The 27564-nt window shown below is 51.1% G+C and overlaps 2 protein-coding genes across 2 annotated transcripts; one reads left to right on the top strand and one right to left on the bottom strand.

Annotated features, from left to right (window-relative positions):
* Nucleotides 1–56: 56 nt before the first annotated feature.
* On the bottom strand, nt 57–18024 carry nnt (nicotinamide nucleotide transhydrogenase). Its single transcript, XM_047045049.1, has 22 exons — nt 17939–18024; nt 15873–16084; nt 14665–14894; nt 14128–14345; nt 13842–13929; nt 13503–13591; nt 12660–12847; nt 12332–12465; nt 11200–11391; nt 10471–10624; nt 10078–10239; nt 8577–8687; nt 7590–7735; nt 7303–7498; nt 6550–6783; nt 5778–5938; nt 5329–5508; nt 4930–5089; nt 3712–3793; nt 2708–2826; nt 2490–2605; nt 57–2008 (listed from the first exon to the last, which is right to left on the bottom strand). Exons 2-22 carry the CDS (start codon nt 16027–16029, stop codon nt 1865–1867), a joined length of 3261 nt encoding a protein of 1086 aa, XP_046901005.1. The 5' UTR covers nt 16030–16084; nt 17939–18024; the 3' UTR covers nt 57–1864.
* A 1768-nt stretch (nt 18025–19792) lies between these two features.
* ccdc80l2 (coiled-coil domain containing 80 like 2) lies at nt 19793–24695 on the top strand. Its single transcript, XM_047044859.1, has 10 exons — nt 19793–20269; nt 20462–20649; nt 21221–21295; nt 21431–22183; nt 22343–22499; nt 22632–22765; nt 22849–23000; nt 23087–23190; nt 23327–23407; nt 23534–24695. Exons 1-10 carry the CDS (start codon nt 20056–20058, stop codon nt 23869–23871), a joined length of 2196 nt encoding a protein of 731 aa, XP_046900815.1. The 5' UTR covers nt 19793–20055; the 3' UTR covers nt 23872–24695.
* The last annotated feature ends 2869 nt before the right edge of the window (nt 24696–27564 follow it).

Here is a 27564-nt window from a genome sequence, read left to right as displayed (position 1 = left end):
TTTGTTGCCATGGCGCTCAGTTGGGTTTGAAAACACAGGAGGACGGAGACGGCAGGTTTAAATTCCAGGTTTATTTGGGAGAGAAAATAACATTCACAGTATTTCCTTCTTCACTCTAAACATGAAAACATTGACATGTCACAACTGCAAACTGCCCGTTTTACAAAGCCTTTAGAGTATCGCGGTCCTCTATACAAAAATACTCTGCTGAAAAAGGGGGACAAATCATTCTTAATCAAAAATGGCAAATTTCCCTTCAATCATTTTTTTTATCATCTCATAAATGGCAACAGCGTACAAATATGGCCGGTTGGCATTCTCTATGTGAAGATGAAAAGCTGTGTGTTAGTACACAGCCCAGGAGGCATGTGTGTAATGACCTTTCAAAATGTAGCTTCACTAGCTCACTATGCAGACGCAGCTGAAGAAACGAAACAGATGTGTTAAGGAATTGGAGTAAGCGGAGTTACAGTTAAAATGGAGGTCACTATGTAATGCAATTTGTGATAGGTCAAGCTGAGGTGATTGGTCAGGTTGAGGTTCTAAGGATGGTGATTGGTCAGGTTGAGGTTCTAAGGATGGTGATTGGTCAGATACGGTTCCATGCAAAGGGTCTATGAAAGGCAATTGGTCATGTCGAGGTTATGCCGATTGGAAGGTGATTGGTCAGGTTTGGGTTCTATGAAACGTGATTGGTCAGATCATGGTTCTATGGAGAGGTAGGGTAGTTGTCATGGTCAGAATATGATGAACATCAGTTCCTCTACCACCAGTCTAAGCCCGCCTGATACCAAACTAACCCTGTGTGTAGGATATGTGGGATAAAGAGAAGGTTTGAGGACATGCAGGTAAGTTGGACCATCTTAAACCATTTGACATCCGCAGTTCATCCAAGCTAGGGAGGGGACTAATTAACAGCTAACCAGGTTATCGATTATGGATATTTCACAATCATATCATGGAATCCCATATGGGGCTTGTCTTCATTCAGGCCCTAGACAGGACAGGTCAGGCTGGCTGAGCTAAAGCCTCTGGATCCTGGTCCACTCAGGTCACATAGACAGACATCACCACCACAACACAGGCTGGGAGACACATGGAAGGCACAGGGAATCACAACACTCGCCGGAAAGGACAAAAGCAGACAGTTGTGGTGCAATTGCTAATACTGACTTGGTCAGACTGGTCATTGGATGGTGCTGCCTCCCAACCAATTAGACAGCCGTAGGTTGATGGACTATGCTGGCTTCTTAACAATCAGTCAGCAATATGCCAATAGACTGTGCTGACTTCCAACCAATCAGACACTTTAGGCATGACTAGGATCAGAATACAAAAACTTGAACAGGAATATAAAACGTTAACTGTTTAACATGAAAACTAATTTCTGTCTATATAAAAATGTCTGCATTGTGCTTTTCTCCTTTTCTCACTTGATTAAAAAAGGGGTTTAGAGAAGAACAATACAAGAACAACCAGAACTAAATTAGTGTTTGCCAAGGGCCCGCTAGTTGAGAGGACATCTACTCTCGCCATGACAACCACACAACAGGAAAGAGGGACAAAGGAAAGTCTGTTGTCATGGGGACAAACAAATGACAACTTATGTATATGGACAACAACAGTATGTCTATCTAGTAGTTTATATGACTCTTCATTCACCTCATCTCTCTCACCTTACTGGATGTGCTTCTAAGGGAAGAGGACCATAGAACTACAACTCCCACGTAAAACACAACTATCCAACATGGCTGCCAGGTGACTATGGCGATGTGTCTCATCTAGGGAGGCCTATATCTATGTGAACCCCTTTCCCGCCTCCACCTCTTCCTCTTTCACCTCTACCTCCCGTGAGTGGCCCCGGTTACTGGGCCTCACGGACCTTGGCCTGCAGGGCGTCACATGTCTTCTTGGCGTCGCCGAGCAACATGGCGGTGTTAGGCTTGTAGAAGATGGGGTTGTCGACGGCGGCGTAGCCAACGCCCAGAGAGCGCTTCATCACCACCACCTGACACACGCACGCACACAGACGCACACACACACACAGGGGAAGAGCATGTTTTCTTTATGTTCCAAACTCCCTTGACTAGAATAAGTAGAACCAGAGACTAGTCGACCCCTCCCCACCACAAACACACGCTGAAAGGAAATTGGAACTATGCAGTCATTGCATCAAAACCCTCCAATCAACAGGAGGGCCGTGGGATCCAATCACAACCGAGTAAGAAAAGATCTTTGATGACCAGGTGACTACAGAGGGAGACGGGGGTTTCCTCCCAAACACACACGCAGCTCATCCATAATGCATGGGGCAGATGGTTGCATTTGGGACAGAGAGGGGTGCAGCCAGAGGTGAGCCTGGCCTGGTCATCAGCACCACTGGAGGCTGGGAGTCGAGGCTGAGAAGCTGGGGGATGGACACTCGAGGCAGGGGCTGGGGGTATGCATACTACCTGTGTCTCTCTGTGCGTGTGTGTGTGTGTGCTCACCTGCTTGGACTTCCACACCTCCAGGACAGGCATCCCAGCGATGATGGAGTTAGGGTCCTCCTGAGATGCTGAGTTCACTGTGTCGTTGGCGCCAATCACCAGGACCAGATCCGTTTCTGTCGCCACACACACACACGCACACAGTCAGAGACAGAACACAGTTGCAGGAAGTGCCTCATGCTCAATTAGACCCATGGAGCCAGTGTGCCGGGACCTACCAGGGAAGTCTTCATTGATCTCCTCCATCTCCAGGACGATGTCATAGGGCACGCCGGCCTCAGCCAATAGGACATTGAGCTGCCCGGGCATGCGTCCTGCCACTGGGTGGATACCGAACCTACAGACAGCAGACAGACCAACACATTAGATACATCTACTAAGTATGACTTTAGGAGAGACAAGCAGGAAGGAGCAGTTTTACTACCGTTGGTCGTAAAAGGCCTGATGGAGGAAGAGGAAGGATGGGGAGAGAGAGAGAGAAAGAGAGAGAGGGGAGGAGGAGCAGAGAGGGAAGCAAGGAGGATGGCGGGAGGAGAGAGTAGGAGAGAGGGACAGAGTGGGTAATCACTAGAAGGGTTGTGAGCAGAAGGTGACAGCAGAGATCAGAGGAGCGGAGCTCGGCTAGCACTGCCTGAAGGTGGCACCCCCCCCCCCCCCCCCCGACACTCTCTGATCTCCTGCCATAAAGACTCAGACTCAGTTAGCCATGTCATGTAATTCCATGCAGTTTGTGTGTGATCCCAGATCTAACAGACTGTTTGTATTACACTGTACTAGAGACTGATAGTATCTCCGTCTATCTGAAATAGACGGAGATAGGGTAGGGAGACAGACAGGTAGAGAGACCAGAGGTAGAGAGAGGAGAAGAGGCCAAGACGGACCTCCCTGACCAGTCTCTAATCAAGTACAAATGCAGTAAGTAGCAGCAGCTGCTGTAGTCTGGATCAAACAGGAGGGAATTACACCAGGCTTCCGGCCCTCCCTCCCTCCCTCCCTCTCCTACGCCCCCCCAACCTCCCCCCCTTCCATCCTTACTCTGTACTCTCTTTCTTTTTTCCAGCCCCCGCTCCCCCCCCCCCCTTTCCGCTCTGTCCCTCCCTTGCCCTCTTTCTTTCTTTCCCTGCCCCTCTCTCTCTCTCTCTCTCTCGCTCTCTCTCTCTCTCTCTCTCTCTCTCCATCTGTGTTGTGTTGTCGTCATGCTGTTGTTGCTCAGGGTCTCTACCTGACAGACTTGCCCTGCTCCTGTAGGGTCTTCACAAGCTCAGCAATGGGGTACTGGGCCTTGGCTGCGCACAGTCCGTACCCTGGGGAAAACACACACACACACACAGTTAACCTGCGGTTGAAACCTGAAATACAGTTCTACTGTCTGGGGGGAGAGGATGAAGAAAGAGACAGAGAGAGTTTAGAGTAACAGTGTAAAATCGTACCGTGTCCCATAAATATTGTATGAATAATAAACATTGAGAAATACCCTGGTATTCCATCCATGTCTTTGCTATGCATTTATGAGTGTATGATTTTACCATTCAAATTTCAACCATACGACCAAGCTGAAAGTATGAACTATTTCAACCATTCAGGAAATCAATAAATTCCACTTCCTTAACGTTGGGTTTGAATGGGCTGCGACTGGCCGGTGCTACAGTCCTGCTCAACCATTCACAGTCCAGCACCAGGGGGGTGTGGCCAGAAAACACCCCAGTCGAGAGGAGGGGAGTCTGCATGGTTAAGATCATTACCCACTAAATATGGCTTTGATAACCCTACACACACACATACATACAAGTGGAAGCTCTTTCCATTCATTTGAAGTCCGGAGATGGAATAATTGGCTGTGTTATTTCACAACACTATAAATAAACACCCCAACGTAAGCAGCCATGACGCAGCACCAGGCCTCAGATCCTCCCTGGTGTGCCAGGGGGGCAGGAGGGACTGGGATCAGCTGGAGAGGATGAAAACCTCACCAGCACGGTCAGCTGAGACAACCTGGCCCCAAACCCCAGCCTCGGCCCCAGCGTGTGTGTGTGTGTGCACCCTGCTTCCTACACCCCATGTGTAGGCAGAGTGGTGATGGTGGTGGGAGGGAGGTCTCTACTGGAGATAGAGCTCTGTTTTGTTTCACTTTGTAGTGTCAGGTTTCTAACAAAGCTCCTATTTGACAGGGAGACCACCAAGGATAGATGCCTCCCCCCCCCCCCATCCCCCCCCCCCCCCCCCCCCTCATGCCCCATCCACCCCCTTAGCTCGTTAGCTGGTGATTTAACAAGGCCAGTACAGGTTATAGTAGAGGTTAGACAAACACACAGAGCAGCTCTGCTGTAATTCTACAAATATGTGGGCAGCCGAGAAATTGTTTTTCACATCACAGAGACCTCAGAGTCCCAAACCCACTTACTCCATATTAGCATGCTCCTGTGTGTGTGTGTGTGCTTACCAGGGGTAATGATGATGCTGTGGGCATCCTTGATCATCTCCACAGTCTGCTCGATGTTGACCTCGGTGTGTGTGCCCACGATCTCCATGGGCTTGCCCGTGCCAGTGGAGGACGTACCGTACCCCCCCAGGATCACGTTGGCCAGGGAGCGGTTCATAGCCTGGAGAGGAGGGGGGGGAGGAGAGAGAGAGAGAGGTAGGGACAGGGACGGAGAGATGAAGAGAGAGATCAGGTTATATGGAGGGACTCGTGGTCTGCTCTCATGGATGCATCAGTATAGCTAGAGGTCCTCCTAGTGGCTTGTAGCAGAACTGCACCCATCTGACAAGGACCACAAACAGGTCCCACACTCACTAACAAGCTAGGAGTTAGGCTCTGCTAGACTGTGCGTGTCCTTACCACACACATGATGTATGACAGGATGGCTCCCGAGGAGCCAATGAGAGCTCCTACGATGGTCAGCAGGTTGTTGTTGAGCAGGAAGCCCTCGGCACACAGCGCCCAGCCGGAGTAGCTGTTGAGGACCGTGATGACCACGGGCATGTCCGCCCCGCCGATGGCTGCCGTCAGGGTCACACCCTGGAGGGACAGGGCCAATCAGTACCCGCCACAGCATTTGGACCAATCAGATAAAAGGGGAAACGTGATAGTAGGGAGGTTGGGGGGAGGGAGGGGGGGTGAAGCAACTTGAGGGCTGTGTGTGCGCGAGATGATATCACTGCAGGGTCACGCTCTAATGCACATCTCTCCTGAGGGCCGCCGCTAAGCAGAAGCAGTTACCTCACATCAAGAGGGGGAGAGAGAGAGAGACAGACAGAGAGAACACACACACACACACTCCCTAGTACCATGATAGCGGAGAGCGCTGACACGGAGCCCAGACAGGTGATGCCCATGGTGTAGCTGGGGTCCAGCATGTAGGGCACCAGGCCCCCCACGCTGCCTGCCATCAGACTGGCGTTCAGCATGTGTCGCCCAGGCAACATCAGGGGGGAGGAGCTCAGCATCCCTGGATGAGGGGGGGGGGGGGGGCATGGTCAAGGTTAGCGCATACTGTAGAAGCCAAAACGAAAAACAACAATTTCAATCCCAACCCCACATTTGGTCAAATATTAGGGTGTGATTATAGACTGTGTGTGTTTCTGTTTAGGGTGTGCCACAGTCCAACTGCAGTGTGTTTGTGTTTTGATTTTGCATAGCTAACTCTTCGTCACAGTAAATTGAAGCTGAAAAAAGCGTTGCATATCAGATCAGCATGTAGAGAGTGTATGTAGAGAAGGGGGGTGGGGGGGGTATGTCAAAACTGGTCTGTCAACCTTCCAAAAGCACCAACTGGAAAACAAGACCCTTTAAATGGGAGAGTGAGAGGAGGAAGAGGAGGAGGGATTGATTCAGGGTGGAGATGGTGGCAACGGTGGTTGTGGTGATCAGGGCATGTCTGTGCACTCTGTGTGTGTGTGTGTATACTCCAGGAATAATGAGTTCCAGCTTTCAGGAGCAAGTGGAAAATGACTGGAGGGAAGGAGGGGGGGGGGGATGGGGGAGAGGACCTTCCAGATGCCCCTCCCCTCTCCGTCCCCTCCTCTTCCTCCTCCACCCCCCCCCCCCCCCCATGCTCACCCTGCAGTTTGCCGTAGGCCACCAGGGAGCCGCTGAAGGTGACCCCCCCGATGAAGGTGCCCAGGTAGGCGATGATCTTGGTGAGGTTGGCGGTGGGGTCCGTGGCAAAGTGGGGGTACTCCACCATGTACTCTGCCACGCAGGTCAGCACGGCGGCCAGGCCCACCAGGCTGTGGAACGCTGCCACCAGCTGGGGCAGCTCCGTGATCTGGATCCGCTTGGCGATGCCCAGACCTGGGGGGGGGGGGGGGGGGGGGGTGAGGGGGGTGAAGAGAGGGGCTAAGTACACTGCAGTACACACACACATACGCCTGCTGGGAAGCGGGCCACTCTCATGGCAGGTGTTAATGATGAGGATGTTTAGGGAAATACCATGTTTGTTACTGGACCTCCTTGTGTGCGTGTGCGTGTGTGACTGTGAGCATCTGGAAGCAGGCTAGAGCATGAAGGCCAGTTTAGTCTGGCTCTTCCTGGAATAATTAGTATGTAGATGAACCTGACTGGATAGATCTGCTGGCGTGAGCGCGCGTGCTGGTGTGTGTGTGTGCACGATGCAGACATGATGGTGTCCATTAGACTCCACCACAGTCGGGACCAGTTACAAATTGGTTTGATCTATAGACCACACTCACACACATCTGACATTTAACAAGCTCAAGACATCCCTCTGACTTTAAGAAGCACGCACAATCCAGACCCGCCCCCCACACACACACACACACGCACACACACACACACCACCCCTATACGCACCAGCGGTGCCCCCCACAGCCATGGCCATGCTCATCTGTCCCAGCAGCTCAGGGCTGGGTTTGAGCGCGCCCAGGGCGGCGGCGATGCCCCCGGCCACGCCCATCATGCCCAGGGCGTTGCCCAGACGGGCGGTGGACTGGTTGGACAGCCCCGCCAGTGCCCCCACACAGCACAGACCAGAGCCCAGGTACATCATCTAAGAGGACAAAACACACACACACACACATGGTATATCATCTACACACCTCACAGAGAAGAACACACACACACACGTGGGTGAAGCGGACCTGCTCGATGTTGTACCCGGCCTGGAGGGCAGCGGCGTAGCCTCCAACAAACACACCCGTGGGAAGCATGTACAGGTAGTGGTACTCAGGGGGGTCTGTGGGCCGCTTGAACATGTCCAACATCTTCTTAGTGACCAGGAAGCCACCTGGGGGGGAGACGAGACAAGAAAGAGGGAGAAAAGGAGAGAGGTTGTAGAGAGACCATGGAATAGTGCAGGTTTTGACTACTACCAGGGTTCTTCCAGGCTGGTTGGATGTGCCACTTCTCTGTCCTGAGAGTACCCTGTCAACTTTTACAGCCCACACACCCACACACACACACACACACAGGTGATCCAAGAGACTATTACCGTCCCAGACTCAGGAATGCTGCTCTTTGAAAGGACGGGACTTTCCAAACTTCAAGAGGAAAACTCTAAACGTGCAGCCAGACCAGAGCAGGGGAACAGGAGAGAGGAGGAGAGGAAACGGAGGTGGAAAGAGGGAGAGGCAGAGGGAGAGACGGACGGAGAGAGGGAGCGAACCAGCAGAACAGGGAGAGACGTGGAGCGTTGGGTTTGTCCTGTTCCTAGGGGTTTATGGGTACTGCAGTCCAAGCCGGGCAGAGAAGCGGACCCAGCAAGGCACTAAAACTGAAACTAAACACCTGTTCTTTACTGGAACGTCCATGTGTAATACTGCACATTGCCCTGGCAGGAGATCTGAGGGCGTAACGACTTGGCAATGCCAGCCCCTCATTAGCAGGGCAGGGAGACCCCGACATGACCCCTGACCCCTGGGGTCCTGGCCCTCCCTGGACGTGCCCCTGGGGGGGGTTCACAAAACTGACCTCTGATCTACCCGTTAGGCTCCCCTCCCCCCCATCCCCCTTCCTAGCAAGACAAGAACAGGGTCCCTGACCAAGACACAGACCTGGCCCACCAGGGCCCGTTTCAGACCTGTGTGTGTGTGTGTTGGTGTGTGTGTGTGTGTATGTGAGCAACTCACCAGCAATGTTGACGGAGGAGATGAAAGCAGCGAGAACAGCCAGGGTCTCAGCGGTGCTGGTGGGGGCCAAGCCTCCACCCATGAGAGAGAGACCGCCCACAGCAGTCAGACCTGGGACAGAGAGAGACACACTCAGAGGGTTAGGTCGGTTGTTAAAGAGCAAAAGTTACAATCCTTCAAGTATGAATCACCTTTCGTCCTCCTCCTCCCACTCCCTCCCCCCCCTAACTCCTACCCCCCCTAGAGGAAATCCTGATAACCATCGCGGCTGTAATCATTACCAGGCAGGCAGCAGCCTAACTAGACACACTTACCCCAATGTATGTGTGTGTGTATATGTGTGTGTGTGTGTGTGTGTGTGTGTATGTGTGTGTATGTGTGTTTGCGCACGCGTTTCCTGTCCCTCTCTGGAATTCCAGGGCACCAGTTGGTCACATGCAAGCAGCAGAACAAAGGAGAGCGAGCTGGGTACCTTACTGGCACAGGAAACACTACAGACCACCTCTCTCTCTCCATCTCTCTCTCTCCTTCTCTCTCTCTCCATCTCTCTCTCTCCATCTCTCTCTCTCCATCTCTCTCTCCATCTCTCTCTCCTTCCCCCCCTCTCTTTACAAAACCAATCCCCATCAAAGACCCATGATGCCTTCCAGCTCTTCCATGTCCTCTCTGTGCAGCTACCCCCCCACCCCCCCCCCCCACCCCCCCCCACCCCCCCACCCCCCCCACCCCCACCTCCAGGACATGGAGATCACAGACATCAGCAGCAGGTCATCAGGAGGCAGATCCTCAGCCTGTGACGTCTGGGTGTAGTCACGACTGACACCACACACACACACACACACACACACACACGGGGGCTTGGAGCTCTCACACAGCCATGTGATGGCCACACGGAGGTCTCTCTTTGCCACACACACACATTTCACAGAGAGAGAGAGACAGAGACAGAGAAAGAAAGAGAGAGAGGTTTAACTAATTAACAGGAAGTGTGCAGTAGGTCCTGCTAATCGCCCTGCAGGATATCCCAGCATGCCCCTGTGATGTTGCTGTCTGGGAAACCTAGGGCATATAGACAAGCACAGACACACACAACATGTGTGTGTGTGTGTGGTCTTTCCAGAGACCCCAAGAGTGCTCGAGCTCACACACACAGCATGGCTCTTCCGCCTCCTACTCTCCACAGCAATCAAAGAGTGTGAGAACACACACACAAACACCCTCAGTGTTAACCCAGGGTTATAAAGAGGTTGCCTATGTGTGAAACAGGATCAAGGGAGGGGAGGAGGGATGGAGAGGAGAAGCCAGGGAGAGAAGGTGCTCTTTGAAGTGGGTTTCAGAGCCCGAGCCAGACTGCTGATCACACGACCTCATCCTGCCTCCAAGTCAGGTTACCACGGCAAGCATCCAGCCATCGGTCTGACGGCAGGGAGGAGGAGGAGGACTTTGGGAGCAGGAGGAATGAGGAGCAGAGAGACTGGACAGCCTGTCCGTTGGGTGTCACCTGAGATGGCGTTGGTGACAGACATGAGAGGGGAGTGCAGAGCGGGGGTCACCCCCCAGACGGTGTGGTAGCCCACGATGCCCGCCAGGCCGAAGGTGGTGACCATCTGGGTGAAGGCGGCGTTGGGCGCGGCCAGGCCCAGACCCAGCAGAGTGGTGAAACCTGGGGGACAGAATCAGAATCAGAACGGGATTTATTCGCCATGAAAGTTTGCACTGACAAGGAATTAAAAGTGGGCATAAAATATAAGTTGACAAATTACAATATAAAATACAATATAAAATACAAAATGACAGGACAGACAGCACAGTGACCCTCACTGACCCAGCAGATGTCAAACACAACAGAGCTGACCATTGCGCGTGAGTGTGTGTGTGTGTGGAGGGGGCTCACCTCCAGTGTACATGCCGGCCGTGGTGAGGGTGGCCTTGAAGGGGGACACGGCCGCTGCCTTGGCCTTCTGCAGCTCCTGCACACTGGGAGGCTTGGGGGGGGCGGCCACGGGGATGTTGTTGGGCTGGGGGGCCGGGAACAGGTTCTTACCGTTCTGAAAGAGACAGCAGGGTGGGGGGGGGGGGAGACACGACAAGGAAGAGGGGGAGATACTAATCCATCTGAAAAATCACAAAGGTATCAAGCTACTGTGAACCCAGAGCAGGTATTCCAATCTGAGATCAAAGGAGGGCTCTGTTTGATAGTGTGTCTATTACAGGCACATCAGCAGTTCCACTGGTGGCTCATGGATCATGTTCACAGCAGACTGCATACACACACACACACGCCTGGCACGCCACCATCCATCACCATGCCTGGCCCACAACGCAGAGAACACACTACTAAACAACACCTTACCTCACCTCTGTCTGTGTCTGTCTGTCTCTGTGTGTGTGTGTGTGTGTGTGTGTGAGACAGAACCCCTAATCACCAGCAGGACTACAGCAGTGATGACTAAATAAGTCCAGCTGTTACCAAGACTATCCTATCAAATGAATCATACAAACATTTCTCTCTTGACCTCCTCTTGTTGACCTCTTATTCCCATCGCGTGCCCCGTCCTAGGATGTAGCACCCGTGGTGTAGACGCCACGGCCATGGGGGCCTCCGGGGGCGCGCGTGTGGTACCTGCATGACGATGGACCCCCGCACCACGTGGTCCATGGTCCCGTAGTCAAACTGCTCCTTGACGTCAAAGTAGAAGTTGTCCTTGTCTGGGGAGATGGCTCGGATCAGCTTGATCACGTTGTTGGAGTACAAGGTGCTGGACTGGGTGGGCAGGCGGCTGGGCAGGTCAGTGTAGCCTATGTGGGTCACACCCTGGAACACACACACACCACCCACCCCAGGTTACACTGTTAATCTGGTGTACAGGCAGCTACAACCTGGTTTACCTGGTCACCTTGTGTCCAGACTACCAAACAGCCCTGGTTACCTGGTGTACAGACTACCAAACAGCCCTGGTTACCTGGTGTCCAGACTACCAAACAGCCCTGGTTACCTGGTGTCCAGACTACCAAACAGCCCTGGTTACCTGGTGTCTAGACTACCAAACAGCCCTGGTTACCTGGTGTCTAGACTACCTGACAGCCCTGGTTACCTGGTGTCCAGACTACCAAACAGCCCTGGTTACCTGGTGTTCAGACTACATAACAGCCCTGGTTACCTGGTGTCTAGACTACCAAACAGCCCTGGTTACCTGGTGTCCAGACTACCTAACAGCCCTGGTTACCCTGTATACAGACTACCAAACAGCCCTGGTTACCTGGTGTCCAGACTACCAAACAGCCCTGGTTACCTGGTGTCCAGACTAGCAAACAGCCCTGGTTACCTGGTGTCCAGACTACCAAACAGCCCTGGTTACCTGGTGTACAGACTACCAAACAGCCCTGGTTACCTGGTGTACAGACTACCAAACAGCCCTGGTTACTTGGTGTAGAGACTACCAAACAGCCCTGGTTACCTGGTGTCCAGACTACCAAACATCCCTGGTTACCTGGTGTCCAGACTACCAAACAGCCCTGGTTGCCTGGTGTCCAGACTACCTGACAGCCCTGGTTACCTGGTGTACAGACTACCAACCAGCCCTGGTTACCTGGTGTACAGACTACCAAACAGCCCTGGTTACCTGGTGTACAGACTACCAACCAGCCCTGGTTACCTGGTGTACAGACTACCAAACAGCCCTGGTTACCTGGTGTACAGACTACCAACCAGCCCTGGTTACCTGGTGTACAGACTACCAAACAGCCCTGGTTACCTGGTGTACAGACAGCTCCCCAGGTACGGTGGTCTCTATGTTCCCCCCAGCCTCGGCTGCCAGGTCCACCACCACAGAGCCATCCTTCATGGTCTCAACCATGTCCTTGGTTATCAGGATGGGCGCCCGGCGACCTGCACACACACACACACACGCACGCACACACACACACACACAGGTCAAACCCTGAGTGAATGTCCCTTTTGCAAGACCTACCAGACATGATTGATCCTAGATCTTAGCGGAGGTAGAGAGGGTCATGTTATCGACACCAACTGGGTCAAAGAATGGAAGTGTTTGTGTGTGTGGAGTGTGTGTGTGTCCTCACCAGGGATGAGTGCCGTGCTGATAAGGATGTCCACCTCCGTGCACTGCTTGGCAAACAGCTTCATCTCAGCCTCGATGAACTCCTTGGACATCTCCTTGGCATAGCCCCCCTGGCCCTCCCCAGACTCCTCACAGTCCACCTCCAGAGGCTCCGCCCCCAGGGACTTAAACTGCTCCAGGGCTGCAGCTCTAGGGGGGCAGGATAAAGAGGGTAGGAGAAGGGACACACACATCGAAACCACATCAAACGCCATGGCAGAGTGATGCAGAGATGTACATTTACACACACACACACCAGTTCTAAGACATGGGGTGGTACTGCTTGGCCTCCTAAGACCTCCAGTCTTGAAATGCCTGTTTCTTCTCATTGCTCTCATCTCACTCTGTATGGCCGTAGGTGCTGCTGCGGCCTAGTGGACAGTTGGAGAACTGACCACTCCTAATCTTGTTAAGAGTCAGTCAAGTGTGTAAGCCAATCCTTTCACCCTGACCAGGGTCAAGCTAACTAATACAAGTCTAATGAAATTGATCTCCACTCCGGTCTGGAGAGAGGGAGGTAGCACTCACCGTGGGTGTGTGTATGTGTGTACATATGAGTTTGGTTTTGTTTAATATTACATTTCTTGTTGATAAAAATTGTATTAGTGTTGAAGTATAACTAAAAGGATTAGTTCATATAGGATACAAATGTATTTAAGAAAAATAATTACGATATAGAACCATATAGGATTTAGATTAAACTGCTAGGAAACTGTTAAAAGGAGCAGGACCAAGATTTCCAGACGTGTACTTGTACAAACAAACTTGAATGTCAAAACTCCAAAGTGTGCGTGTTCCTACCCACCTGGTGTCGAAGCCCCTGACGATGGCGCCCATGGCCCTGGCTGTGCCCGCTGCTGCCAGTCCTGCCACCCCTCCTCCGATGATCAGCACCTGGGGGGGAGGGGGGAGATGGAGCAAACAGGACAGTACAGCAGGCCAGTGTATGGATGTAGTGTGGTATGAATGAAGGACAAGTAGCAGTAGTAGTAGCAGTAATAGTAGCAGTAATAGTAGCAGTAATAGTAGCAGTAGTAGTAATAGTAGTAATAGTAGTAGTAGTTATAGTAGTAGTAATAGCAGTAGTAGTAGTAATAGTAGTAGTAATAGTAATAGTAGTAGTAATAGGAAGCCAGCAGCACACCTTGGCTGGAGGAACCTTCCCTGCCGCTGTGATCTGGCCAGTGAAGAAGCGTCCAAAACTGTTGGCTGCCAGAACCACAGACTTGTACCTGTGGCGGAGAGGAGAGCGGGACACAGTCAGCTGACAGTACTGTACTCTCAGACTGTAAACAGGATGGGTGTTTTTGTTGATATAGACCTCAACACTGCGCCAGTGGGACATCCAAACATCAGACTAACTGAGCCAGGAGAGGTGGATATACCCAACATCGTGTCCCGTGTAGCGTTTGTTTGTGTGTTTCTCCTACCCTGCTATGTTGGCCATGGAGCTGAGGGCGTCGTATCCCTGGGCGATGGTAACCCGGGGGACCTGGTCCATGGCGACCACGGTTGTGTTCTTCTGGGCCAGTAGGTCCAGCAGGTCGGGGTTCTGGGCGGGGTAGATAAAGCTCACCAGCGTAGCTGCATCCTTCATCAGGTCTACTTCATGGGCCCCCAGCTCCGGGTTAAATATGGGGGCGCGCACCTGGGGGAGTGTGTGTGTGTGTGTGTGTGTGTGTGTGTGTGGGGAAGTGAGGGGCAGACACACAGATACAAGCAGACACACGCATATCAATATAGAAACACGGATACACACTCCAGACCCCAAAAACGATATCCACCTTATTAATGCATTATATCTGTGAGTAACAGGATGGTCCTAAAGCCCCAGATAGACCTCCCAGATGTTCTCCCCCACCTCAGCCTCTCTCCCTCCCTCCCTCTTCCCCCTCGTTCACCTCGGCCACCTGTAGCAGGCTCCGCTCCTCTCTACATCCAACCCTCCCTCACTCCCCCCTTCTTACCTTGAGCAGTACGTCTGAGCCCAGGACCTCTTTCACGCCAGCGATGGAGGCACCCGCCTGTGTGTACTGCTCGTCGGGGAACTTGGAGGGCTCTCCGGCGCCAGACTGCACCACCACGTTGAAGCCCTGCTTGATGAGAGCCTGCACGCCGGCCGGGGACAGAGCCACTCGCCGCTCGTTCTGGAAGATCTCTTTGGGGACGCCCACAGTCAGCTGCTTGTAGGGGACGCCTGGGGGGGTGGGGTTAGACCGTGATCGGATCAGAGCACATTTGTGACTGATCACCTGAGCGGAGGAGAAGTGGTCTCTCTCTAGCTGACTGAACAGACTGACGCTCTAGATAAGAGTGTCTGCTAAATGACTAAATGTAAATGTAAACCATGATAAGTGACAAACAAGACTAAGTGGACAGGCTGGTTTGTGGTTTGAGTGGACAGGCTGGTTTGCTGGTTTGAGTGGACAGGCTGGTTTGTGATTTGAGAGGACAGGCTGGTTTGTGGTTTGAGTGGACAGGCTGGTTTGCTGGTTTGAGTGGACAGGCTGGTTTGTGATTTGAGAAGACAGGTTGGTTTGTGATTTGAGAAGACAGGCTGGTTTGTGATTGGAGAAGACAGGCTGGTTTGTGATTTGAGAAGACAGGGTGGTTTGTGATTGGAAAAGACAGGCTGGTTTGTGATTTGAGAAGACAGGCTGGTTTGTGGTTTGAGTGGACAGGCCAATCCACACGACAGAGGACATATGCTGCTCCTATGGAAAATTCCACAGCTGCAGGCCTACTGTGTCTATACTTAAACAGGCAAGAACACACTCTCTCACACACACACACACATACACTCACACCTGATTGGTTGGCAAGAATAGAATTTCCCAGCTGTCACTGAAGCAAGATAATCACAGGAAACTGAGACAGTGTTACCCGTCATTCAGACAACAGACATCTACATGCTTGTGTACACACACCCACCCACCCACACACACACACACACACGCAGGGTAGACAACACATGGACTCAATGCTGTGTGACCTTGGGACTGGAAGCACACCTGGCTGGTTTCAACAGGAACTAGACCAGGAGCAGTCAGGTTGTTCAGACAGTTGTACTATTAGCAGGACAGCTGACACTAACAGATATCATGGTCAGGGTGCTAACTGCTAGCCAGAGTGTATTTAGGCTACCCACAGCAGCATGGTAGGTGAAGGTGGTTACCTGGGGAGGCACAGCGCCACAGAGCAGACTGGGTCCTGAAGAAGCGCAGGCATGGCGTCTTGACGGAGGCGGCAGCGTTGGGGACTTTCACACAGGCCAAGCCACTGAGCAGAGGGGCCGAGCAGCTGGAAGCCACCACACGCAGGAGGCTCGCCATGGCTGACACACGCACACACTGAGGGAGCTAGACAGCCTGACAACCCTCCTCCTACCTGGAGAGGACAGGGGCACACCAGAGAGGGAGAGGGGGGGGTGAGAGAGAGAGAGAGACAGGGACAACATTGATTGGGACAGAGGGTAGGAGGAGGGTTAGAGAGCGAGAGAGAATGAGAGGATATGGGTGTTAACATTTTTCTTTGACCCATACTTTTGGCATTGTCTAACCCCCACGCGTCACTAGCTTAGCGCCATCAAACACACACATAATTCTTCAGCTCATGCCACAGTAGCCTACGGGAATGCGTCTCAATGTCCTTGTGTTGAACACACGTGTATATTTATGCAAGAGGTCACATTTCTCCTTCAAGACAATAATGCTGAAGTTAAACTTAACTTTGCTCCATATAGTCCCTCTGTCTGGGACTGATGACTCCCTACTCCACCTCCTTCCTCATAGGTTGTCTACATCTACCCTACACACTACTGTAGAAGAAGTCACACTTGCCAATCCAACACAATATTTATGACTTGAGGCACAGTGACATACTGTACTCTAGACTATAGTCTAGACTAAAGTCTCCTAGACAGTCATACACAATAACACACTAGTCTTGGCACAGACATGATAAACATCTAACCAATACTAAAGCAGCTGCAGAGATGGTTACGAAAGTCAAGGACAGGCTTGGAAAAGCCCTCTATACCCTCAAGCCCTCTCTCTCTCTCCCCCCTTTTGCTCTCCCTCCCCCTCTTCGACACTGGTCCCTGCATGACCAGCATTTTTGTTTGATATTTCGCCCGAGAGAACTGACAGTCTCAACACTGGCAGACTAGTTCAATGTGGAGTGTGTAAGCTCCTGGGAGGCTGAATCCTGTATTGATTACAACAGTCAATACTTATCTCTGCTGCCCATGCAGAACAACCCTGCAAACAAGGCCAGCTCAATTCTACTGTGTCCCTGTCCTCATTTCCTTAATAGAACTTAATAGACATAATTACACATGTATTTCAATCAAATCAGGCAGCTGTCCTCGGGCGGTATCGGTCACCTGTTTGTTTCTCACCATGGGAACTGCTAATATAGTGACGCCAAACTACTGCCTGATAACCGTCGTTGTTACTGCTATACAGTAGGTTTCGTATGTTTCATATTATGCAGCACGTTATCAGCTGAACGTGGTTGAAATTCTAAATATGAAATGGATAGCTAGAGCAGCAACACTGCGCCTGCAGCCCCTCCAAAGACAAAAGCATATGTCTGACTTTAAAACAAGACCACCACGTCAGCAGTAGAAACAATGTGATTAGTTGGCAGTTGTTTGTATACATTTGTTCATTTTAACCTTGCAGAAAGTCGAGCCATATTCCATCGTTGTTGAATGTAATGTAATGCACGTTTGTTTATACGTGAAAAGTTATGCGAAGGCAATGGCGCACTGGAAAATCAAAGCTCTCTAGCACAGTACTATAGGCTCCTGCTCGCTATTTTGACCTATAAAATTGTTGATGATGCAGCTATTTGAAACTGTCTCGATAAGCTATCTGCCTATTTTGAAACCTTCAGGAACAAATAAATAGCCTAGTTTATCATAATTCGAACAAATGTTCGTTTTAAATGTATAGAGTGACTCCGATGAACGTGTCCACATTCTAACCGGACTGCCAGCCATCTGTCTGTGGATTGAGAGAGGGCGGGCGCATCTATAACCTATACCATCACTTTCCTTTCAAAAGCGTCTTGCTGCAGAGCTAGCTGGCTAGCAAGGATTTGCTACAACTCCACTATATGTTAGTGCACCAACACACTTCCAATATATGCACGCACTCATGGTATTCTTTTATATAATAGCTTTGTTAATGTTTCAATATTAACATATTCTAAGTTGTGTCAACTTAAACGACTGACCTTTGCAGAGAGCCTTTTGTGCGGCACAGTCAAACTTTCTGTGCACCCGGAAGATATACTGTACGCTTCACTCCTCAACTCACTTTATTGGATCATAGGAGCCCTGTACCCGGGTGCGTGTTATGACTGACAAGATTCAGAACCACACTGTTTACAGCAGTCAGCAAGGAACATGAATAATCAAAATCCAATCATTTCGAATTTGTACACAATCGTAGGTTATTCAATGGATTCACTTTAATTAATTTATTCAGAGATTAATTCAACCGGAATATCAAATGTAATATCAAATATAACCGGAATATAAAAAACGTAAACACAGTTACAGAATAATTAAAAACACGGAGAATAGACTAAAGACAATTAATATAATAATTATTTAAATCCGCCTTGGGATATACGTAGATATAATAGGATTTAGATATAGTCAATATTTATCTGCAGGTAATATCTTAGTTCATATAAGCTGACTAACAGAGAGAAAGACAAAGACGTTACAGGTGGAAATACTTTAATAGGCTACAGCAGCGTTCGCTTGGCGTCGCATGCAAATACTATCCAGCAGAGAGCGCCGTCCTCCTATGTCCGTATCGATGAAAGTAACAGCAGCGTTTGAGAAATAATTTCAAGGTTTGAGTGAACTTTAAGTGTTCTCAGGTTCTCCGCGTGTTCTTTCACCCCTATCACGGTGTTTAGATGGTATTGGTGTCGCTGTCAGTATACGTGAAGTTAAAGTTGACCAGAAGTTCCCTAACCGCTCAGCCATCTGATGACAGTAGAAACAAAATATTAGAAAAAGCATGTCTAGGAGCCAAAGTAAGTAGTAAGTTACTATGTTGATAAGAGTGTGGAGATAAGATAAGTTAAGCTAGTGTTGTCATTAGTTCCTGTAGGTCCTGTCGAAGCAGAAGCAGAGCTGACAGACACCCATTCAGTTTAGGAACACAGCTTGGTTCTGGACAGGCGTGAGAGGCCTTGTGCTAGACTTGCCATCCCTTGTACTCCCACTTCTTTGATTTGTATTTATCTTTACAAAGAGTCGGACCAAGATGTTTTCTCATCTGTTTCTGCTTATCTGGCTTGCGGTGAGGAATGTGTGGTCGATATGGCTGTTAGTCATTTCAGCTGCTCACAGCAGAGATGCTGTCTCTGATTGTCCTGGCTCACGTCTCCCAGCAGAGCCCCCGCTGTCAGACTGCATGCTCTGAGGTACACAGATGTGATTAGAGTCTCTCCTCGTCACAAATGACTGTTTATTTTCTTGTCACAGTCAGATGAAGTCTACCTGGTGATCCATCCCTTCCTTTTCCCCTCCTCCCTCTCTCTCTCCATCCCCCCTCTCTACGTCCCTCCTCCCTCTCTCTGTCCCTCCCCCCTCTCTATGTCCCTCCTCCCTCTCTCCATCCATCCCTCCAATGATGTGGTGGATCAATAAAATATGCGCAGCGTGTGTTTGCGCGTTCCACAAGGTTGGGCCTACAAGAAGAAAACCAAGTGTTGGCAGCAACAAACCGCATATGTCAACTATTAAGCTAGGCCTCTGGTCTCTGTTTGCTTACATGTCCTGTTGTTAGAATCCATCCAGATGGGGGATGAACCATGCATATGGACTCCATGATGGAAACATCTCAGGATCACTTACATCTCTACTTTTGAATCTACCTCTCCCTCCTCTCTCTGCTTCTCTCGCTCTTGTTTCATTCTCTTGGCCTCTCCACCCCTTTCTCCTCCTGTCCCTCTCTTCTATCTTCTCTCCTCTCCTCATACCTTGTCCCCTCCCCTCCAGCCCCCAGCCAGTAAGGAGGGAGGCTCTCTGGCCCAACCTCCTCTCAGAGTACGCTTTGAAGTCAAAGACATTCCATGAGTTTCCTGTTAAGCAAGGAGCTCAGTAATGTGAACCAGGAGGAGTGTGGAGCTAAAACCATCTCCAACACCAGTCTTCATTGCTGGTTAGCAGTAGCTACGGACAGCTAGTTAGCATCGTAAACTCTGCATATCGGCTGTCCAGGGTTCTAAGTATTGTGTTGTTTAAGCTTCGGGGTTAGGGTTCAGCTTGTAGGTCAGGAACCCACTAGAGATCGACACTCAGACGGATCAGATTTTCCGCCTACCTGAGGATGCCTCGTCCACCTTGGCTCATGCTGGTGCTGGTGTGTGCATGGAGCTCCACCCCTAGGCTGTCTGCGGCACGTCCAGGCAGGAGTCGAGGACAGGCCCAGGCTGAGCCCCCTGGAGGGGTTAACTACGGCCACACAGACGAGGGGGACGGGGGGCTGGAGGACCCTGCAGCAAGCCTGGGTCCTGAACTCGATTTCCTGGCAGACTTTGAAGGTGAGGACTACAGACTACGGCTTTTTGTCAGGCAATCAAGACACCATCCCCACCTTCTCCCTTCCCCTTCACGACCTCCTTTGTCATCCTAATCTGCCTCCTCCTCCTTTTCCTTTTCTCCTCCGCTCCGCTCTGATTCGACCGCTCCGCTTCGCCCGCTCCGCCTCTCCTCTTCTACCTCCTCCCCCACAGGCAAGAAGCGTCTGTGGGTGGTGACGGCTCCCTCTCACAGTGACCACTACCTGCGCCTGCTGGAGAAGCAGCTCCAGGATGCTGAGAAGGAGGGGCTCCACTGTCGCCTGGCGGAGAGGGACACCTTCATCCTCACCATCATACAGAACGCCATGATGGAGGGGACCCTCCTCAGGACCACCATACAGGTGGGACCAGACATAGGACTAGCCTACAGATCAGACCAGACCACAGGTGGGACCAGACATAGGACTAGCCTACAGATCAGACCAGACCACAGGCAGGACCAGACATAGGACTAGCCTACAGATCAGACCAGACTACAGGTGGGACCAGACATAGGACTAGCCTACAGATCAGACCAGACCACAGGCAGGACCAGACATAGGACTAGCCTACAGATCAGACCAGACCACAGGTGGGACCAGACATAGGACTAGCCTACAGATCAGACCAGACCACAGGCAGGACCAGACATAGGACTAGCCTACAGATCAGACCAGACTACAGGTGGGACCAGACATAGGACTAGCCTACAGATCAGACCAGACTACAGGTAGGACCGGTCTTTAGGTAGGACAACTCTGGTTTGCAAATATTGGTATAGGTATATATGTGTATGAAACCATCTTAAAATGCTATGAAAACACTTACCGTTTCTTTGTAGAGCAGGATGAAATGGCACCTAACCACTGAGTAACTCGTCATGGTAGGATATTGATTATCTGGATGTTATTGATAACGATCACCTTCTTCTAGGGGGGGGCCACCACAGAGAGCATGGACCCTGACACTGTCTCCAAGATCCTCCACTACCTGGAGCTCACCACACATGTACGGTTTAGTGTCGTTACCTTGGGTTTACTGTATGGTTTAGTCTCAGGGTGGTTTTGATTGGTTGATGCGAAACATTACAAACCAAACATGCGAAACGTTAACACAGCTGATCTGTTCTGCTCCATGACCCAGGACCAGGCCTTCTCCATGCTCATCCTGAAGAAAAACCTGCGCGTGAGTGAACGGTTCCCCTACCCTGTCCGTGTGGAAGCCATTCTGGAGATCATCGACCAGCTGCCCATGAGGAAGCTAGAGAGAATGACCCGGAAGAGCTCACCTCAGAAGTGCAAGGTCACCAAGAAGAGGCTGGTGAAGAAGAAGGTGTCCCATCAGAAGAGGAAAGTGTTCAGCCCCCTGAGGCAGGGTAATGTGACCACAGCTCTCCTCCTGCAGAGCAAGGCCCCCCTGGACAAGAAGGAGGCGCTGAAAAGCAAAATCCAGGACATCCTCAGTGGACGCTCTCGCTTCATCATCAGGAAAACACCTGCAAGGCCCAGGGGAGGTCAGGGGTCAGGGACCAGCACCAACTCTGAGGGGGAGGAAAGTCCAAGGAGCCAGACAAAGGTCACAGAGAAGGACCGAGGTGTGTCTCTAGGGAAGGAAGAGGTGAAAAACAACAGGTATGTATCTGGAGGGGAGTCTGCAGCCGGGGCGAGGAAGGAGACATCCGGGATATCCAGTCAGGGTAAACCAGAGGAAAACGGACACGCAGAGGGAGAGCCGCAGGGAAAGACTTCCTCCAAGAAGAAAGGGAAAGGGAAGAAAGAGGGGAAAGGGAAGAAAGGGAAAGGAAGAGGGAAGAAGTCCAACAGGGAGACAAGTGACAAGGACAAGAAGGCCATGAAGGAGTTTGTAGAGGCTCTGAAAGGCAACAGAAGACTTCTGGTGAGTGGTGATTTGATCTCAATGTTTTGTTGAGTTAGTGTGCCTGTAGATCTGCCTGTCTATACACACCTGTATGCTTGCCACCCTGTCTCTCTGCCTTTCTCCCTGTCCATCTGTCTGCCTGCCTGCCTGTCTGTCTGTCTTCCTGTTGTTTCCCAGGTCGTGACCAGCCCCAGCAGCAGTAGTCCCCAGTATGTCCAGCAGAGGGAGAACAACGACCTGCACTACTGCGACCTAGCTCTCCGGAAGGTCACCATGGCAACCATCCTGGACTCCGGCCACCAGGCCACACTTACCCTGCAGCACTATCAACTGGGTGTGTGTGTGTGTGTGTTAATGTGTTAAACCTTAAAACCATCTTTCTATTCCCACTATTAGCCATGTCAAGTTTGCTTCAAGATAAACAAAGGTTTTGTGTATGGTCTGCGTGTGTGTGTGTGTGTGTCAGACTCTGAGCCTGCATTCAGCTCCCTGCCAGAGCAGTTCTCAGACCCAGACCTGATCTCCCAGCTCAGGTCAGAGTTCAGCCTCTCCTCTCAGGACTTCTCCATGACCATCACTGACTACGACCTCAAGCCCACGGTAAGAACCAGACCATACTGCTTTCATCCAGCCATCCATCAAAGAGCCAGAGCTCGACCTGTGACCCCTCTGTCCTCCTCTAGAGGGTGCTGTCTGGGCCTCCAGCACCCCCTGCCTTACTGGACTACATTGACGGCTTCCCCTCACGCCGGGTAGAGAAGGAGAAGGAAAGGAAAGCCCCGGTGGCGTGCTCTAAGACCCAGGAGCAATCTGGAGCTCACGACTCACTGCTCAGGTAAACAGCTCCCATCTCAGGTTAACAAGTGTTTTTCTTGTGAGTTGAGATGCGTTTCCACATCAGATTTCTTTTCTTGTCGGCAGGTTCATGTCAAAGCGCAGGCTGCTTATCATCTCCACTCCCTCAAAGGATGACTACTCCTTCCAGCAGCAGCTCAGGGCTTTCAACGGACAGGAGTGTCCCATGGGTTAGTATCTCTAGTAATCTCCTTAACCGTGGTTAGAGTACTTTACCTTTATTTCTAAGCTGGGTCCGTGTGTCTCCTCCTGCCTTTAGTTCAGACGTGCTTGTATCTAATCAAATCTGTTCGGATTCACTTTCAGGTATCCGCCATTTTGCTCTGTTGAAGCTGGTGGGAGTCGGAGCCTCAGCTTCTGGGTCTGTGGAGCTGTTTCCTCTCAATGGTGAGTCTGAACCCGGACCCATGGACCCATGGACGCATAACCCCAACCATTACTCCAACAAGGATCTACAGCCCGACAGTGTGAGTGTGGTCAGTGAGCCAGTGTTACCAAGCTATCTTCCTGCAGGCCGCAGCCAGACGGAGGTGGAGCCCTTGTCTGGGGAGGTGGTGGAGGGGCTGAGGGGGCAGCTGAAGATCAGAGCAGCTTACTTCTCCATGCTGGTGGTGGGGAAGGATGGGGAGGTGAAGACCTGGTTCCCCTCGCCCATGTGGTCCCTGGACAGCATCTACGACCTGGTAGACTCCATGGAGCTGCGTCTGGAGGAGGAACGGCTGCAGCGATCGCTGGGTATCAGTTGCCCTAATGACGCCTCCAGAGATGGGCCCGGTTTTGTTGACGGGAGTTACTATGGTTACGAGGAGGAGAGGAGAGAAGGCTATATGTACCACCAGACACAGGACTGAGAGGAGAGGGCGTGGAACACCACTGTAGGGGTTTTAATGTTGGCCAAACAACTAAAACAATGCCCCTTTATCTAACAGACTAAAAGGTTGGGATTGCAGTTATTGCAGTTATGGGTTAAATTTGAATTGTCCAAGTTCAACAAAAATTCTATTGAGGCAAATTTGTTACAAAAAAGGTTTTACATCGGACCTACTCTACCATGATTATTGTAATTATGATCAACTCAGTACAGACTGCCAGTGCAACAGGAAGTCACACTATGAGGTGAGAGAATGCATCAAGCACATGCTTCATCCAACTCCCGGGGTGTCAGCAGCAGCAGTTTACACCAACACAACACACAATGAACAACAATACACACGTTACATATAAGGTTTCAGCATCATTAGATTCATGGGATCACCTCAGCCTTCTTCTTACTCCCTACAGGGATTGGCTAGTGTCACCAAATCTCCTTTACAGAACCCTCCCAGCTAAGATAATATATTTAAAGGTGAATGTATTGTAAGTCATTGTAAGAGCACACTATATTCTGAAAATGTATACTGGATGTTTAAGGATGTTTAATATGATCATGTGATATGGACAGTGATGGATGTGCAATAGGAGGCTGGAGCCAGTATGTGCCTTCACTGCAGAGGCCAGCCTGGGCTGTGGAAGCTGGGGAACCCCTGGCAGGGCTAAAAGTCCACAACCAGGAAAGAGCACAAAACATCCTATCTAACCAAACAACTTGTCCTTGATGTCTCTTTGTGTTGAGGGGGAGAATACGAATGTATACAGCTTTTCTCCTTGTTTCTGTCATTAAAGGTTATTTTCTCTAGCCTTGTAGTCACCATCTGGTTCTGTCAGACCAGCCGACTGGGAGGGCAGTAAAAGATTACATTACATTACATTTATTCATTTAGCAGACGCTTTTATCCAAAGCGACTTCCAAGATAGAGCTTCACAAAGTGCATAGTTCACTGATAATAACAACAAGATAGCCCCACAGCATTGCGGGTAGTCAAAAACAAGAAGTACATATTGTGAACAACCAAAAAATAGTGCTAAAGGGAAGAAACCATAAGAGCATGTAGTTAAACAAGTTCAAAATTACACAACATTAATCTCTAAGTGCAGGTGTACCTGTAGGAAAGCAATAAAAATAGGATTAACTAAAAAAGAATACAACAGTTTAAATCAGCTACCACTAACCAACAAGAGCAACAGTCTAAGCAAGAGTCATTGTGAACCTTGAGGAAACTAGCATTGGGTTCAGCAAACCATTCCTAAGTACCATTGTACTCCCGGAACAAGTGTGTCTTGAGCCTTCTCTTGAAGGTGGAGAGACAGTCCGTGTCTCTGATGGAGGTGGGGAGTTGATTCCACCACTGGGGTGCCAGGCAGGAGAAGAGCTTGTGCTGGGACCGGGCGGTCTTGAGAGGTGGGACCACCAGGCGGTTGTCTGAAGAAGACCGTAGGTGGCGGGTGGGGGTGTAAGGCTGCAGGAGAGACTTGATGTAGTCGGGCGCAGTCCCGTTCACTGCTCGGAAGGTCAGTACCAGGGTCTTGAATCTGATGCGGGCCGTTATGGGTAGCCAGTGGAGGGAGATGAGGAGCGGGGTAACGTGGGAGCGTCTGGGTAGATTGTAGACCAGACGGGCCGCTGCGTTCTGAATCCTCTGAAGAGGGCGGGTTGCGCATGATGGGAGACCGGCGAGCAGCGAGTTGCAGTAGTCCAACTTGGAGAGGACAAGTGCTTGGACAAGCAGCTGGGTGGAGTGCTCAGACAGGTATCTCCTGATCTTCCGGATGTTGTAGAGGGTGAACCTACACGACCGGGAGACCGCAGCAATGTGGGCCGTGAGGGAGAGCTCGTCATCCATTGTAACCCCAAGGTTCCTGGCAGAGGATGAGGGGGTCACCGTCGCAGATCCCAGGGTGTTTGAGAAGTCATGGGAGATGGAGGGTTTGGCCGGGATGATGAGAAGTTCCGTTTTGGCAAGGTTCAGCTGGAGGTGGTGCTCAGTCATCCAGGCGGAGATGTCTGCGAGGCAGGCCTCAATCCTAGCTGAGATCCCCGGATCGGTCGGAGGGAATGACAGGTACAGCTGCGTGTCGTCAGCGTAGCAGTGGTAGGAGAAGCCATGGGAGGTGATGATTGGTCCAAGTGAGGTGGTGTACAGAGAGAAGAGGAGGGAACCAAGGACGGAGCCCTGTGGGACACCAGTGGAGATCTGGCGTGGGCCTGACAGTTTGCCTCCCCAGGAGACCTGGTAGGATCTTCCCGACAGGTAGGATGAGATCCACTGGAGTGCAGTGCCAGTGATGCCCATCTCAGAAAGTCTGGAGAGCAGGATCTGGTGGTTAACCGTATCAAACGCCGCAGAAAGGTCCAGCAGAATGATGACGGATGACCTGGAAGCCGCTCTGGCAGACTGGAGGGCAGTGGTGACTGAAAGGAGGGCAGTCTCTGTGGAGTGGCCGGTCTTGAAGCCCGATTGGTTGGGGTCGAGCAGGTTGTTCTGAGAAAGGAAGTTAGACAGTTGGTTAGATACAGCACGTTCAATTGTTTTAGAAAAGAAGGGCAACAATGATACCGGTCTGTAGTTCTGGAGGACGGCAGGGTTAAGGGAGGGTTTTTTGAGTAAAGGGGTAACTCTGGCCTGTTTGAAGGCAGAGGGGAAGGTCCCAGAGGTAAGAGAGGAGTTTAGAACATGGAGCAGAAAAGTTATGATAGAGGGGGAGATGGTTTGAAAGAGAGGGGAGGGGACAGGATCAAGGGGACAGGAGGTGGGGCGATGAGAGAGAATGAGGTCAGAGAGCTCTGCCTCGGACAGGGGAGAGAAGGAGTTTAGACATTTAGTTGGGTCAGTAATGGAGGGTGAGGGGGTAGGAAGGGTGGGTTTAGGGAACCGACTGCTAATGTCGGCGACTTTTTTCTCAAAGAAGGAGGAGAAGTCGTCTGCTGTCAGGGTGGAGGGAGGGGGTGGGGGAGGTGGGTTAAGAAGGGTGGAGAAGGTAGAGAAAAGTTTGTGGGGGTTTGAAGCGGAGTTAATTTTGTTAAGGAAGTAGAGGGTTTTGGCACCAGTTATGTGAGAAGAGAAGGATTTGAGGAGGGAGTGATACTTATCAAGGTCCAGACCGTCTTTGGACTTGCGCCATCTCCTCTCAGCTGCTCGAAGGGTGGACCGTTCTTCACGAATAACATCCGTAAGCCACGGGCAGGGGGGAGAAGATCGTGCAGGCCTGGTAAACAGGGGGCAGAGAGAGTCAAGTGATGCAGTTAAAGTGGTTAGCAAGGTGTCGGTGGCAGTGTTAGTGGGGTGGGACGAGAACTCGTCAATGGGAGGGAGGGAGGATATTACAATAGAGGAGAAGTGGGAGGGGGATAGCGAGCGGAGGTTGCGCCGGAAAGTTACGAGGGGAGGGGAGGTAGGAGGGATTGGAGGGAGAGAGACAGTGAATTGGATAAAGTAGTGATCAGAGATGTGCAGTGGGGTTACAGAGGTTAAGTCAGTGATACAGTTACGTGTCAGGACGAGGTCTAGCTGTTTGCCTGCCTTGTGGGTCGCCGGTGTGCTCAGCAGCGTCAGGTCGAAGGAGGTCAGGAGAGACAAGAAGTCGACAGCCTGCATTCCTTGAAGGAAAAGATGGAGTCAGAGAAGCAACGCAAGCCTGGGAAAGCACTTTCCACATAATGCCTAGAT

Source organism: Hypomesus transpacificus, chromosome 22 (genome assembly GCF_021917145.1).
Source record: "Hypomesus transpacificus isolate Combined female chromosome 22, fHypTra1, whole genome shotgun sequence".
Taxonomy (NCBI): Eukaryota; Metazoa; Chordata; class Actinopteri; order Osmeriformes; family Osmeridae; genus Hypomesus; species Hypomesus transpacificus.
The sequence above is the reverse complement of the archived record's forward strand: the minus strand, read 5'-3'. Positions and strand labels throughout refer to the sequence as shown.